The sequence below is a fragment of the Empidonax traillii genome, unplaced genomic scaffold (assembly GCF_003031625.1).
Source record: "Empidonax traillii isolate 1590-97213 ecotype Southwest subspecies unplaced genomic scaffold, ASM303162v1 scaffold365:size559728, whole genome shotgun sequence".
NCBI lineage: Eukaryota > Metazoa > Chordata > Aves > Passeriformes > Tyrannidae > Empidonax > Empidonax traillii.
In genome coordinates this window covers 373,822-388,069 of record NW_020955558.1, presented here as the reverse complement: position 1 = coordinate 388,069, position 14,248 = coordinate 373,822, and the positions used below count along the sequence as shown (strand labels likewise).

Below are 14,248 nucleotides of genomic sequence, written 5' to 3'. Positions count from 1 at the left end.
CAAACCTCAACAACAACAAAGCAAAAATAAGAAATTGAACTCCTCTTAAATATTTAATTGCTGAATCATGGCAATATTGTGCTGGTACCACCTAAATGCAAATAGGGCAGATCAGAGGGAACATGAAAATGCATTCTCTAACTTAAACTGCTGCAAGTGATCAAAAGTCAACAGCTTTCTAATAGGGTGAACACTTAGTGTTTCAGCTGTGGGGAACATGCCAGTAGATACTGGTATAGCAGGAGGAGCAAGAACATATCACTTCAGTTGGAAGCAAAATAGCTTGTTTGTGTGCAGGGTTGGTCTGATCTGCAGAAGTACTTAGTATTTATTCACATCCACACTTGGAGCTTTTTGTACTGTGTTCATGATGTACTTCGTGAGAAATGCCCGTGAAAACACTAATAAACACCAAGAGTTCCCTGAGCAGTATTCAAACAGCAGTAACTATGTTGAGAGTTCACAAAATGAACTGGAGTAATTGAATAGCCTGTTCATTAAAAAAACATATTTCACAAAAAAAAAAAAAAACAGCATTATTGGAAAATACATCTTGTTCACTTAAAGATTTGTGTTGTGGCTGTTACACGAAACAGAACATAACAATAAAAGTTTACTGTAACTACAAGTTACAGTGGGTCCATATACACAAAACTGCTTCTGTGTCCATGACACTTTGTCCTAATTCTCTGTTGCTTTTTCAAAACAGCTTTATCTTTACCTCTACTCTCTTGAAAACAGGCATTTTATGATCCCATTGTGCTGGTTTTGGCTTGATTTTCTTCACAGTATCTGCTATGTGGCTTTGTTTTGGATTTGTGCTGAAAACAGTGTTGATAATTCAGAGGTCTTTTTTTTATTGTTGAGCAGTGCTTAAACAGAGTCAAGGCATTTTCTGCTTCTCACCCCACCCTGCCAGTGAGGGGGTTGGGAGTCCACAAAGAGTTGGAAGGGGACACAGCCAGGACAGCTGATCCCAACTGATCAAGGGTTATTCTGTACCATATGGCATCACACTTAGCATATCAAACCATAGCAGCTTCTACACAGTTACCATTAAATTACATTTCTCAATACATCATCCAGTTGAAATCATCTGGGACCAACTTAAAATTTCTGTGCTTTTGCGAACTCAGATTCCTGCAAGTCCTATCACATTTTAAAATTCAGACTTTTTAATAAAGCTACATTTGGATATATAAAGAGGAATTCACCATCAGAATGCCTTTTTTCCTAGTATTTATAAACATATACATTTAGTTTATTATCCACAAGCCAAAATATTTAAGTAAAAAGCTAGGAACAATGGCAATGCCCAGATTTGTTTGAAAAATATTTTATTTCATCAGGAAACAGACACTATTGACATAGGGAACAATGAGCTTCACAGCAATGACATACATGGCACCATAATTTTTTTTCCCCAGGAAAGCTGACAATGCCTGGTTGATAGAATTCATTTCTGAAATTCTTCATTCTTGGGCTCTTTCCTTTGTCTCACCTAGTTTTCTGACAAACTCTTTTTATACTCTTTCCAAATTCATCTCTTGACAGCACTGGCAATTACTAGACTTAAAAGTAAAGTTTTTGGTAAATGCAGGCATCCTTCATATATTCAAGACAAGCCATGTTTTTAACATCAAAACATCGGCTGTTATTTCCAGTAATTAGAACACGCTTACCATAACCCAAAACACAAAACAAGAGAGTTCTCTTCCAAATTTTTCATTAGAACTATCTCCATGAAACTGTTTTATCTTTATACTTGGCACTTTATGAACCAATTCACCTTCCCAAAATCAGAAGCTCTGGGCTACTGGGAAGGACTTGAGGTACACTTTCCTTGGCATAATCCTTACTCCTGCTGAATCAGATGATTTTGTGGAAAAAAAAAATGCAGAAGGTATGCACAAAAACTCAAGAAAAACTCTTTGTACAGGCTACTTAGGTACTTTGGGAAATGTTAGGTTTCTTTCCTTTAAAATGCCATGTTTACTAGCAGCATCCAGGTTAGCCTTTTGCTATTCTCTGCCTGTGTCTCTTTCACGTGACTACTCACTCCCCAAGTTTACAGAGACAGCGTCTCTGCAGAGCTCCTTGCCGGAGACCAATGAGCTCCTAAGCTGTGATCTCACGTTCACTGACCTCGGCTTTCCTGACTTGAAAAAGGTTTGTATTGCTGGCTGGCAGCTGTTAAAAGCATTTCTTCAAACTTTATACCTCATATAGGGCAAGTGCATTTTCCACATTTTATCTTTCCCCTCCACTTTCCACGGAGTACATTTGGTTCTGTAGACTCTTCCAAGCGTTTCTATACTTGTTGCTACTCTACTTGCAATTCTATTTACTCTAACTGCCTTTTCCTGTATTTTCAGGCTGCAGTAAGTCACTTTTGCAGGCAGACAGTCAGATATCAAATCTCCACAAATAGAATCACCAATCTCTACTCCTCTCAAGCACCCACAGCATACTGGGATGAACTTAACAGCTTGTCCAAAGATTCTGTCACAAAAACTGTCGCTTTAAAAAATTGATACAATGCCATAAGTGAAACCAAAATTTTCATACTCGCATCTCAACTACTGGCTAACAAATCTAGATCAGTTCAAGTTACTGCTTATAGTGAACTCTTATGATGCCTCATCTCTGGAACAGCCTCCAGGAACTTCTCAACTGTTTTTACTGGTTAAGTATTTAAATTTCATTTGCCTGTGTTAACGATCCATAGGGTTGTCAAAAAAAAAGGGAAAAAAGCCAAGTTTCATCAGATGCTACTAGAGTATAGTCAGAGTTTTTTATCTTCACAGAGTAAATGTCTTTCACATAAACAAATAGAGCCACTGATAGTTACTGTATTGACAAGGTCCCTCTTGAGAACCATCACTACACAGGATGATACTTCAGGCTTGCCAGGAGGTTTAACAAGTATCTACAGATAGCAAGGGATCAGACCAGTCTCAAGTATTTTGCATAAGTAGGCAAAGTGTCATGAAGGCCTGAAAAAAACAGAACATCAACCACAACGGCTATAAAATTCCAGCACTGGAGATCTTCAACGTGCAGCTGAGCATTTGGACTTTGCTGCCTAAGCAAAGAGCTGAAGAAGGTATTCCAAAGACACTTGTGATATCAAGAGGACTGGCATACCAAACTTATATACTATCAACTGCTACGTAGTACTATAACAAGAATTTGAATGCATGCTTACTAGAGACCTAAAAGACTAATTTAATGCTTCTGCACGTGACAGGACGACAACAACAACAACAACCCCACACAACAAATAACAGTAGTAAGAGAATGCATGAGATGCCCTGTATAAGAAACTGATTAAACCTGTGATAGGTGAAAACTGTTTTGGTCTTCAGCCACTGAGCAGCTGTACAGTTCCCTGTGCTGAGTAATTAACAGCACAGACTGTACGCCTATGACTATCACACTGCCCTGGATCACAGAACCAATGTCAACTCAAATAACAATAAGCAAGTCTGTTCCCAGCCTACTCTCCCTTGGCCTTCAAGTCTGACCCCAAGACATAAATAACCCCTCAAACTCAGCAGTTAGTCAGGCAAATCATAAGCTTTAATTGGCAAATGTACAAAAAATGCTTTGGTATCTAAAATGAAAACAGCTGGGTTTTGTTTTTGTACTTTTAAATTATCAGCAACAAGCAGTATCTGTAAAAAAAAAACCAACAAAACAAAATAAACAAACACTCCCCCCCCAAAAAAAAACCCCAAACAAGTAATTCTGGTTCTAACAGAAAGAGCTGTGTTCAATAGAAATCAAAGGGACCTTCTACATTTGCCCACTGCTCTAAAATTTGTTTTCCTATAATACAGTAATAATCGAATATCACAAAGTTCTTTTTCAGGCAAACAGAAAAGGATCAATTTTGAGATATTTTTGTTATTATCAGCAAGTGGTTCATTTCAATACATTTTAAAATTAATAACCCAAGTTTTACTTGACAATTCCCAAGTATAAATGATTTAATGACTGTTTATTAAAAATCTACTTAGAGAAATTTAATGCTATATCTTGGAAAGCAACTCAAATACCTGTTGACACAAAATCCTTTGAAATCAAGCAATAAAATTCACACCTTAAAGTGTATTACAGGCTATTTTTAAGCTTGCTTCCTAATAGAGACACATTTCACAGGTTTATGTCTGCAATTTTGTGGTCACAATGCTATTTAATGGCTTGCAACAGACTGACGAAGTTAGTAAGCCACAGCTATGTCTTCAGGGATCACTGATCATTTTTTCTTGTACATTTAACTTGACATAAGGGACTATTTTAAAAAAAAAAATATATTATTTTGAAAATGACACAGAGACAAATTAGACAAGATTTTCAAAGGAAGTTCTTACCCCATGAAAGCAGCTATAAGAAGTGAGAGTTTGCAAGGTGTTCAGTGCCTTATACTATACCTTAACAGTCCAGTCTATATCCTCAAAGTCTCATCAAGAGCAAGCCAGTTTTCAGAAAACTTCCAAAATTATAGTATTTTCTTAATACATGTAATATTTGAAAACTGCAACTTAAAGAAAAAAAAAAGAGAAGAAGCTTCAATAGCTTTGCTGGTCTCACCCACTTGTAATGCCTCAAAAACTACTTACAGTTGTGGAGATCAGCCAATTGCAACTGAAAAAATTATCACATTAGCAGATAGAACAGAAAACAAGCTTCTGTTCAGAGGTGTGGAGTTTCCTCAGGACAGTTTTGCAGTTTTAGTAACCTGGATCAGTCCATGGAAGGGCACATGAAGTACCAGAGCCAGTACAATGTGAAGGGGTCAGGTGCAAGAACAAGGCGGTTGGGAACAAGGCCTTACCCTTTGGAAGGCAGCAAACCTGCACAGCGAGCTCTGCTGTCAGAGGTGCTGAGAAAGAGGCAGTTTCACTTCTCAGGATGATTTAAATTGGTAGCCACTGCTGCCACCCAGGCAAAGCCTTGAGCTTTACAAGCTTGAACTCACTGTAACTGGGTGGAAAGGCACTTATGCTGTTACTTCTCATGTTCAATGCAAGTTCTGTATTCAAAATCAACAGCAGCAGCAGCTTGGTGTAGGGAGAAAGAAGAACATGATAGGTAAGGGAGTATCTTCTATTATAACAATTCACATAGCTGGAAAAACCAACACCACTAACTTCAAATAACACAAGAAGTTTCACAGATCTAAAATGGAAGAAAAGATTTTCAGCCACAGAGTTGTGCCTGTCTGTAGGAGGTTGTATTGAGCGGGAGGGGGAGGGGGCAGGAGGTAAAGCAACATATAATCAATATAATACAGGCACACTCACCTCTACCTCCCCCCAGATAACTTTAACGTAGGCTCTAACTGCCTCTGCGTTAGCAAACCTTCAATTCCCACCCAGTGCGAGAAGTATACAGAACCTGGTGGAGTAAAGAGTTAATCTTTTACTAGTGTATGAGGAGCTGTTTGAGCTTAAAAGGTTAACACCTACAATTAAGGGGAGAAGTAAGCTAAAGCGTGCCACTATAATTTTGCTTGAAGACTTATTTCAAATTCCTGGCTTTGCATATTCCCCAAAAAATTACACTACAAACAACAGAAAAAAATCATATGCAAGTGATGTGGACAGTAGTTTCTTGCTTTGAGAAGCAGCTTCAGGGGAAGGAAAAAAAAAAAAAAAAAAAAGAAAAGCAGCGACCTTGCCAAGAAAAACAGAACTTAATGCCTTTTTCAAGGAGCTCCCACATAATTGCCACTCAGAAAAGGGCTGAGGAATACGAGTCAAGAACACACCCAAGATGCATAGGAAAACTAGGACCTAAGTAGCAGGAAAACACTTGAAAAATTTCACCTCATGTGATGTCATTCTCAATACACAAGATTTGAAAACCCAAACAGCGCCCAAACATTCCTAGCATTGTTCAGAGTAGGCAACAATGAAGTGAAGCACACTTTACAAACTGCCAACTGGGCTTTGAAAGTCCTGCCAAGATACTACGAAATATCCTCCAAATAGAAAGTGTATTGCATCAGGTTTAGTCTACTTGAGAATTCTATTTTGACTTTGCTTGATGAGCATGTTCCTCTATACATCACTTTGAAAAAAAACCTCATCTGAGACCAAAAACGTGGGCAGAAAAAACAAACAAACAAATAAAACAACAAACCCACAGTTCATTTTATATACCTATTTATACACCCATATATTTTTATATACGAATTCTGCCTGCCAACTGAAGCGCTGGACTTGTTCAAACTGGACACAGAAATGACTGTGCAGGGATCAGTGCCTTGGCAAAAGCCTGTTTATACCACCCAAAGAAGGTATCCCACTGATCCTTCTTTAAATTCCTGATCTGTGATTGAATTCTTACTATTTTCAGCACTTCATCAGAAAAGCACATGCTGGAAATCTACTTGGACACAAGGATTTCAAGTGGCTGATCCAATACACCTTGCACAATCACTTGACCCAATACTGGAAGTACAATCCTGATAATAAAAGGATGTTGCCAGGGAAGAAAAAGCAGGCCAGCCCAATCCAGCAGCAGCCCAGAGTTATGTAAAACCAATTCTAAAATTAAATCCTCTCCTAACAAGAGCTAAGTATCTACAGGCCAGCTGTAGGACTCATTTGCTGATGTTTGAAAAAAAGCTTTCATTATGTCTATTTTGTCCCAATAGAGTAAGGTGATGCTACAGATAAAAAAAAATACCCCAATACACAAGCAGCCATCACACAAAAGATCCATCTGCAGCTCCTACATGCTGCCAGTAGGTTCTGTCATGTGAGTGATACTTCCAGCAGAAGAGATGAACTCCTCATACTGGAAGCCGACAACCGCGCAAGACAAACCAGGAGAACTATTTCTAGAGTCTATGTATCAAGTGGTACAGTGTTACACTTGCCCACCTTTGGGCACGCTGCCAACACAACCGAGAAATCAGTTTACTAAGGGAGTGACAACCTGAGCCAAAACACCATGTAATTTAATTTGAAGTTTTGGAACTAAAGTTGTTTGTAAAAAAAGGATTCCTTCGTGAAGGATTAATATTTTAGGGATTAAATAAACTGGATAAGCATGCACACAGCACTAACTAAAAAGGGACATCATAACTGCACCCTGAACACCTGGGCAAAGTGAAAATAGAGACAAACACAGCTGAAACAGAGATACAGATGAATTTTAAAGATAAATTCCTTAAAGAGCGAACCCTGCTCAGCAGGGACATGGATCTGTTCAATCAAACATAAAGTAAAACCCGTTCCTTGTCCTTGGTGTGCTCACAGGACACTTCAACATTTTCTTGTTTTCTGCTAGAAAATGGCATATAGTCAGAAAAGAAGGTTTATGTAACCAGATATTAAAGCAGACTAACTAATTAGTTAAGAAGAAATATTTTTTTTTCAGATCACTTAAAACCACTCTGATCTCTCATTCCCCACCCCCCCCCAGCAACTGCATAAGAAGATTTAACTTGCTTACCAAGTTTCACAGGACTCTTAACCGGAACTTCTACAGCTTATTGCTTTGTGGAAAGCAAGGTACAAATAAAACCAACCAACAAACAACAACAACAACAATAAAACCTAACCCCCAAACCACCACCAAATGCAGCTGCCACAAAGTTTCAAAAAGTCCTGGCCACATCAAATATGAAATACCTACACCAAGGATACAAAGACCAAGAGAAGCTTTAAAGCAGAAGTTGATGTCTCTGTAACCACCACCCAGCAGGAAGGAGAAAAATTCTCAGAGTTTGTCCCTTCAATTAAGCAATAAAGAGCTGGGGGTTTTGCTGTTTTAAGGCAGAACTTTGAGGAAAACAGGTGACAAAAATTCGGTATTTCTAATCTGACATTTCAAAGCTCAAAATCTTTTAAATCACTTAAATGTTTTTAAGATTTCCTAATTCAGAAAAACACAGGAAGAGAGGGAGGGGAAAGACCTGATATGGGCACAAAATATACACAAATTTACTTTGATTTTACACAAATATCAATTGTTAGGTAAGGGCAAGAAACAGAGAAATGAGTTTGCAGATACAGGAAAAGCTGCCAGAGCAAATGAGGAGACTCATCTTTCATGAAGAGCTCAAATTACGAACTCAAATAATAAAATCCTGAAATGCTTCCAAGTATGAGCAAAGAAAAAGTTCTCATCAATAACTACAGATCAGCAATGCTGGCAGACATTGATATGTTGAGTTTGTTTTCAGGGCTTTTTAGAAGAGATTTAGATCCCACTTGGGATCTTCGAGACAAGTCTGATGAGTTTTGGCCTTTTTTGTCACCTTCTCAAAAAAAAAAGAAGACTATTTACATTAAATCCTTAACAGAGCTAACAGAGTAATTCTTCTTGCTTTTCCTACAATTAAGATGTTTTACTTAAAAAATAATTAAAACGAATTAAAAATCCTTCTCTTTTCCTTCTACACAACAAGACTGTCCATTCTCCCCGCAGCCCTTCACACACAACTGAAAACCACAGCAGTCCCCAAAAACAGCGAGATAAACAAGAAGACAAAAAGTGATCCTGAACACATTTGTACTTCAAAAAGCACTTCAGAGGATGTGGTAGCGTCACGGGCTGTACAACCATGAATCAGAATTTATGTGGACCGAGTGAGTCCGGCTCTTCATCATGCGGTTTTCTCATCAGCAATAAACAGTGCTGTGTAACCAGCAGAGACCTGCAACAGGAATTTGCACAGGGCTTGCACGGGACCAGTCTGATGCCTCCACACGGTTCCTGCAGCAGGAAACAACGGAGGATCCCTGTTCCCCCCCGAGAAGACACCGTGTCCCTCTGCTGCACGATCCACGCCGACCTATTGCTCTCACCTTATATTTCCTACCTGGAAATATAAAGATTGAAAAGGCTTTTGAAACTCTGCAACAAGCCATATGCAGATAAGCCACATAAAAAGGAAGTGGGACACTACCTAAAAATAAGGGCGTAAAGTCAGGATACACTTCAAGCACGTGCGATGAGCCTTTGTTGCATGTTCAGAAAGAAAACAGATTATAGTCAGCAAGCAGGAATGGGTTAATTGAATCTAATACTTTAAAGAGCCAGCTCAGAGTCTGTAATTTAGGGGTTACAATGCACTGATTATAGTGTTCAGGGGAGAGAGAGAGGGAAGAAAAAAAAAAAAAGTAAAGAAAAAACCCCTTAACTATAGCGTAGCAGAGCTGTAGCTCCATGCCACCAACACAACTGAGGACAAATAAACAGAAATCTACAGACCCTATTTACATGCAGTTGACACAAGGCAAGTAGCATTCCTATTTCCCCAGGTCCTTTTCCTTTCTACACCGATTTCGGCCTAAACTCTGGGGAATCACCAGCCACCTGATCCCGCACAGTAACAAAGGGAGGCAGTGCAGCAGTAGCCGGGCTCAGCTCCCGCCGCTCCGCCGGGGCCTCGCTGGAGGCTGCTCCGCCGTGCCCGCCGCGGGGCCGCGGCCGAGCGGGGGCGGCCGGGGCAGCGCCGGGGCAGTGCCGCTCACCTCTCCTTGGAGTACAGCTCCCGCTCCAGCCGCCGCCTGCGGATGAAAGCCATGAAAGCCGCCCGGCCGAGGTGCCGGTGCCGCCGCCACAGCAGGCCGGGCCAGGCCGCGCCTCAGGGAGGCGGGGTGAGCGGGCCGGCCGTGGCCGCAGCCGGGCTGGCGGGCCCGGCCCGCCCCGTTTATAGCGCGGAGAGGCGGGGGAAGGTTTCTCAGGCAGCCGGGGAAAGGGAGCCTGGCAGCACCGGCGCTCTGCGCCCTCGCCCGGGCTGCGGCGTCTCTGCGGCCCTGCGGGGCCTCTGCGGCGCGGAGCTCTGTGCGCACACCGAGAGAAGCTCACGCTGTATCGCACCGCGAAACTGCCCCTGTGCCTCGGTTAAAGTAAAAATGGTCAGTGCAGTGCCATTGCAGTGAGATTCATTCCGCCCGTGACGCGCGCGGCAAGAGCTGCCCGGGCAGAAGGTGAAGTCCTGACAAGTGTTGAAAGCCTACAATCACAGAACATCCTGAGTTCGGAGGGACCCTTTAGGATCATCGACTCCCAACTCCTGGCCCTGCACAGGACCATCCCCAAGAGTCCCATCATGCGCCTGAGAGCACTGTCCAAGCACTTTTTGAACTCTGTCAGGCTTGGTGACGTGATCACTGCCCTGGGGAGCCTGTTCCAGTGCTCAGCAACCCTCTGGGTGAAAAACTTTTTACTGATATCCAAACTAAATCTGCCCTGACTCAGTTTCGTGCCATTTCCTCAAGTCCTGTCTCTGCCTAGAAAGACTTTATGGAAAGGGGAGGTAAATAAAATCCCTTAGTTCATGTAAAAACCCTTCCATTCATAGAATTGCCACTGCATCTCAAGGATATGCTTACTGACATGATCTCTTGTACAGTAGAAAAATGCTGCTTTTTGAGTATTTATAAGTTAAAAAAAACTGATTCATGGAGGCAATGTAATTTTCCACATAGGAATAAAAAGAGGTTTAGGCTTCTAGGTCTCAAGATATTGTCTGATCTACTCTCTATGCTGAGTCTGATTCAGGTGTATGTTGATCAGTGTTACTCAAACATTTTCAGTTTGTGGACATAAATATGAAGAAGTGTTGTCTTTCAGGGTCCTTTTAGGAGTAGTTCACAGAATCTAAGGAGGCAACAGATCAGAGTTTGGAAAACAGTGGTATCATCTGCAAGACCCACTTCTCTAATCGACTAGTAAAAGCACCTGTTTGAAGGAAATCTGCAATGCTTGGATGTAGCTTGTACAAATGCCTAGCAGCATTTATAAATATGTATTTGTCCAATAGCCAACCTGAATTTTCTTTGCTGCATTCTATGTTGTCATACTTCCAGCAGAAATCATAGAATCACAGATTCATACATAGATTTGGGTTGGAAGGGACCTTAAAGGTCATCTAGTTCCAACCCCCCTGCCATGGGCAGCAACATCTTCCACTAGACCAGGGGGCTCAGGGCCCCATCCAGCCTGGCCGTGAACACTTCCAAGGATGGGGCATCCACCCCTTCTCTGGGCCACCTGTTCCCATGCCTCATCACCCTCACAGTGAGGCATTTCTTCCTAATATCTAATTAAACCTGCCCTCTTTCTTTTTTGACGTCATTCCCCCTTGTCGTGTCACTACATGCTCTTGTCAATAGTCTCTCTCCATTTTGCTTGTAGGCTCCCTTCAGGTACTGGAATGCCACAATTAGGTCACCCCAAAGACTGCTCTTTTCCAGGTTGAGCAATCTCAATTCTCTCAGCCTTTCCTTGTAGGAGAGTTGCTCCACCAACTCTGTTCATCTTGATGGCCCTCCTGTGGATTCACTCCAACAGGTCAATGTCCTTCCTGTGTCAGGAATCCCAAAGCTGGAGGCAGTAGCCAATGTAAATAATATTTATGTACTTCAAATATGTTTTAATAAATATTGGTGTGTAAATATATATATATTTATTTACATAATTGTTTATATGTGCAGATATGTATACCATCTTCTCACAGACTAACTGGTTTTGTTCACTTTTGTTTTAGACTGCACTCACAAATGATTTTTTTTTACAGCTTTACTCTGGCTTCTTTCCGGTATGACTTTTACCTTTGTCTTAAGGTATAAGCCATCAGCACCAACAAGAGTGCGGTAATTATGTCCCATGTTTCACAGATGAGAGGAACATTTATAAATACATCACAAAAAGAACTTGTTTTTCTTATTATGACAGAAGCTTCTGCTCAGAACCTTTTCTAACATAGTGCCACCTAGTTCTTCCTGTTTTATGCTGTTCATGTAAGTTCTTCTCAGGTCTAATATTTTGCCTTAGCCTTGATGATTTCATCCTGCTAACTTTAGACGTTTAGCCTACCCATGAAATTAGTTTTGAAATCTGATTCTGTCTTCTGGCTCCTAGGTTGGTGAGAAACAGATTTTTCATATATCTATATTCTGTTGCATCTTGCAGATCACTAATGGAAATACTGAATGGAACTGAAATGACAACAGATCCTTATGGGTTCTCACTGCAGGCGCTCTCCAAGTCTGATTTTTGCAAGCAGCATGCCAGTTGGTTGGTGCTTTCATGAAAATTATGTTTCCTTTGCGTTTTGTTTTAATGAAACTGTTGTGGGATGGTGTCTAAATGATACTAAACTCAAGATCTTTGATACTTACTGTTTCTCTTTTTCTTCTGAATCAGTGCATTGATTGTGAAAAAGGACATTAGACTACAGTGAGTCCATGTGTTCCTAGCAACCTTATTGATCATGAAGTTTATTCTAGAATATTCCTTGAGGTCAAAATTAATCTGGATAGCTTTAGACCTGCTTTTCTTAGATAGATGCATTTTATCCTTTTTAATTCTCTTCAAACCTATATAGTCTTTTAGCAGTCCAGAGATTATTTTTGCTCATGTTTTTTGCTCATAATTAACTCAATTACATACAATTTACATAGTTTTTAACTTATTCCTTCTCTAAATTCTGTGTTAAGATAAATTTAACTGAGTAACTCAGCACTTCTAGTGTATTTCCAGAACATTTTCTTGTTGCCTTTTATACTCTTTTTTTACCTGTCACTCATTTTGCACTGTAGGCTTTGTAATTTTATTCTTTTATTCATACTCTTTTGTGTTACTCTTCATGTCTGCTTATTGTGACTTCTTTTTTCAAATCTTTGAAGAGCTTTTAATGTGATGTTAACACAGTCTACTTAAGCTTCCCCTGCTTCCTTTTGTTCACATCAAGATAGCTTGCTATTGTATGTTTAATTAAAAATGAGTTTATTGTTCTCGGTAGAAAATCTAGGTTAGCTTTAAATGACTGATCTCAGGCCTAGACCATACAGTGAGGAGGTTAATTAACTCATATGGAATGGCATACTGTTATGATAAGCCTGCCTTTAGTACCTAGACTAGCTTGATTAAAGCTATTAACTATTTCTAGATAACAATGCAATCCGTAGTTGGCAGTGCTGATATGCTTTTTCTTCCTCTTTTTGTCAGAGTAGGGAAGCCTATTTTGGTCTAATATGTCACCATCACTTTCACTCAGTTTACTTCCTGCCTTTAAAATCAAAATGAGCTCCTCCCTTCACAATGCATCTTAAAACTGTCTCTGTCCTGTGGAGCAAAAGTACATCCCTAAAATATTGCAAGAAGTTGATGGACGTTTTAGCCCTGCATTATTGTTTTTCTAACTGGTATTCAAGTAATTGAAATCCATTGTTATCTCATGGGCAAGCTTCTTGAATACCTTCCTCATTTGCTCAGAATACATCAGAAGAAGCACCAGCTTCCTCCTTTTGAAAACACTTGTAGTCTATTATTAAAATTAATTTTACTTCCTCCTTTTAATTTTCACCAAAACCAGCATCTTTTGCTGCTTCTTGCATTCAATACACATTGAGTCATCATCCCCTGATTTATTGTGCCCATTTCCTCTAGAATTCTAATATACAACTGTCATTCATATGTGCGATCACATCTCTGGGGTACTACCAACCCCATATTTAACCTGTAAAGCTTTGTCTTTCAGGTACCTAAAAAGCTTCATGAAATACAATGCTCAAGTGTTTCATGTCAGTCCATTCTATTATCCTGAGCATTTTTAGACATGTTCAGAATAGGCTTAACCTCAACTGTTGAAGTCAGCAGTGAAGTTCCCACCAAACTGTTGGGAACATAAAAGACTCCTAAGTGTAGTTCAAGAATTCGTCCAATAATATATTTATTCTGCAAGATATGTCAATGGCCAAACCATGACACATTAGCCAAAGGCAAAACTAGTAAAGAATACTTTAGCTTTACTAGTATTTAGTAGAAAATTGTTAGTAGAACTAATCAGATGTAGAAGAACTAGTCAGAAAGCAGAAGTACATTTTTTTGTGGGGAAAAAACACAGCATTGTCACCTCTCAAGTTTAATGATATTTAAACTGTTTAAAGTAAGTTTGCAGTTTTGTAAAGGAAGCATTTCTTTTGAGAGATATAAATATTCATTAATTTTGCTTTCAGGAAAAGTTTAGTGCTAGATAAATTCTGCAAAGCAGATGCTAGATCCAAGTTCTCTGTTTACCCTGATCATAGAATTGCAACCTCCATTCTGATTTAAACTAGTTTGCAATCATCTTTCTTGTACTAAGTTCTGCTATGTTTTTTTGAGCTAATTGTAAATCGATTTATATGTGTACACAGAGTTTGTGTTTGACTGATTTAAAATCAATTTTAGTAAAACAAATACATAATTTACAATATTACCCGGAGCAAAATAA

The 14,248-nt window shown here is 39.8% G+C and overlaps 1 protein-coding gene across 3 annotated transcripts in view; it reads right to left on the bottom strand.

The window, feature by feature from the left end:
* NSMAF (neutral sphingomyelinase activation associated factor) overlaps window positions 1-9,741 on the bottom strand; it is a 39,007-nt gene extending 29,266 nt beyond the window's left edge. Inside the window, exon 1 of one of the 3 annotated variants that reach the window (XR_003572240.1) lies at window positions 9,498-9,739. Coding sequence is in view for 2 of the 3 variants with exons in the window: in XM_027892742.1 (XP_027748543.1) it covers window positions 9,498-9,550 (53 nt within the window). In the remaining variant the exon portion in view is untranslated. Of the gene's footprint in view, window positions 1-9,497 lie in introns of all 3 variants that reach the window. The other 2 variants (XM_027892742.1, XM_027892741.1) reach the window with 2 other exon arrangements.
* Window positions 9,742-14,248: the final 4,507 nt, after the last annotated feature.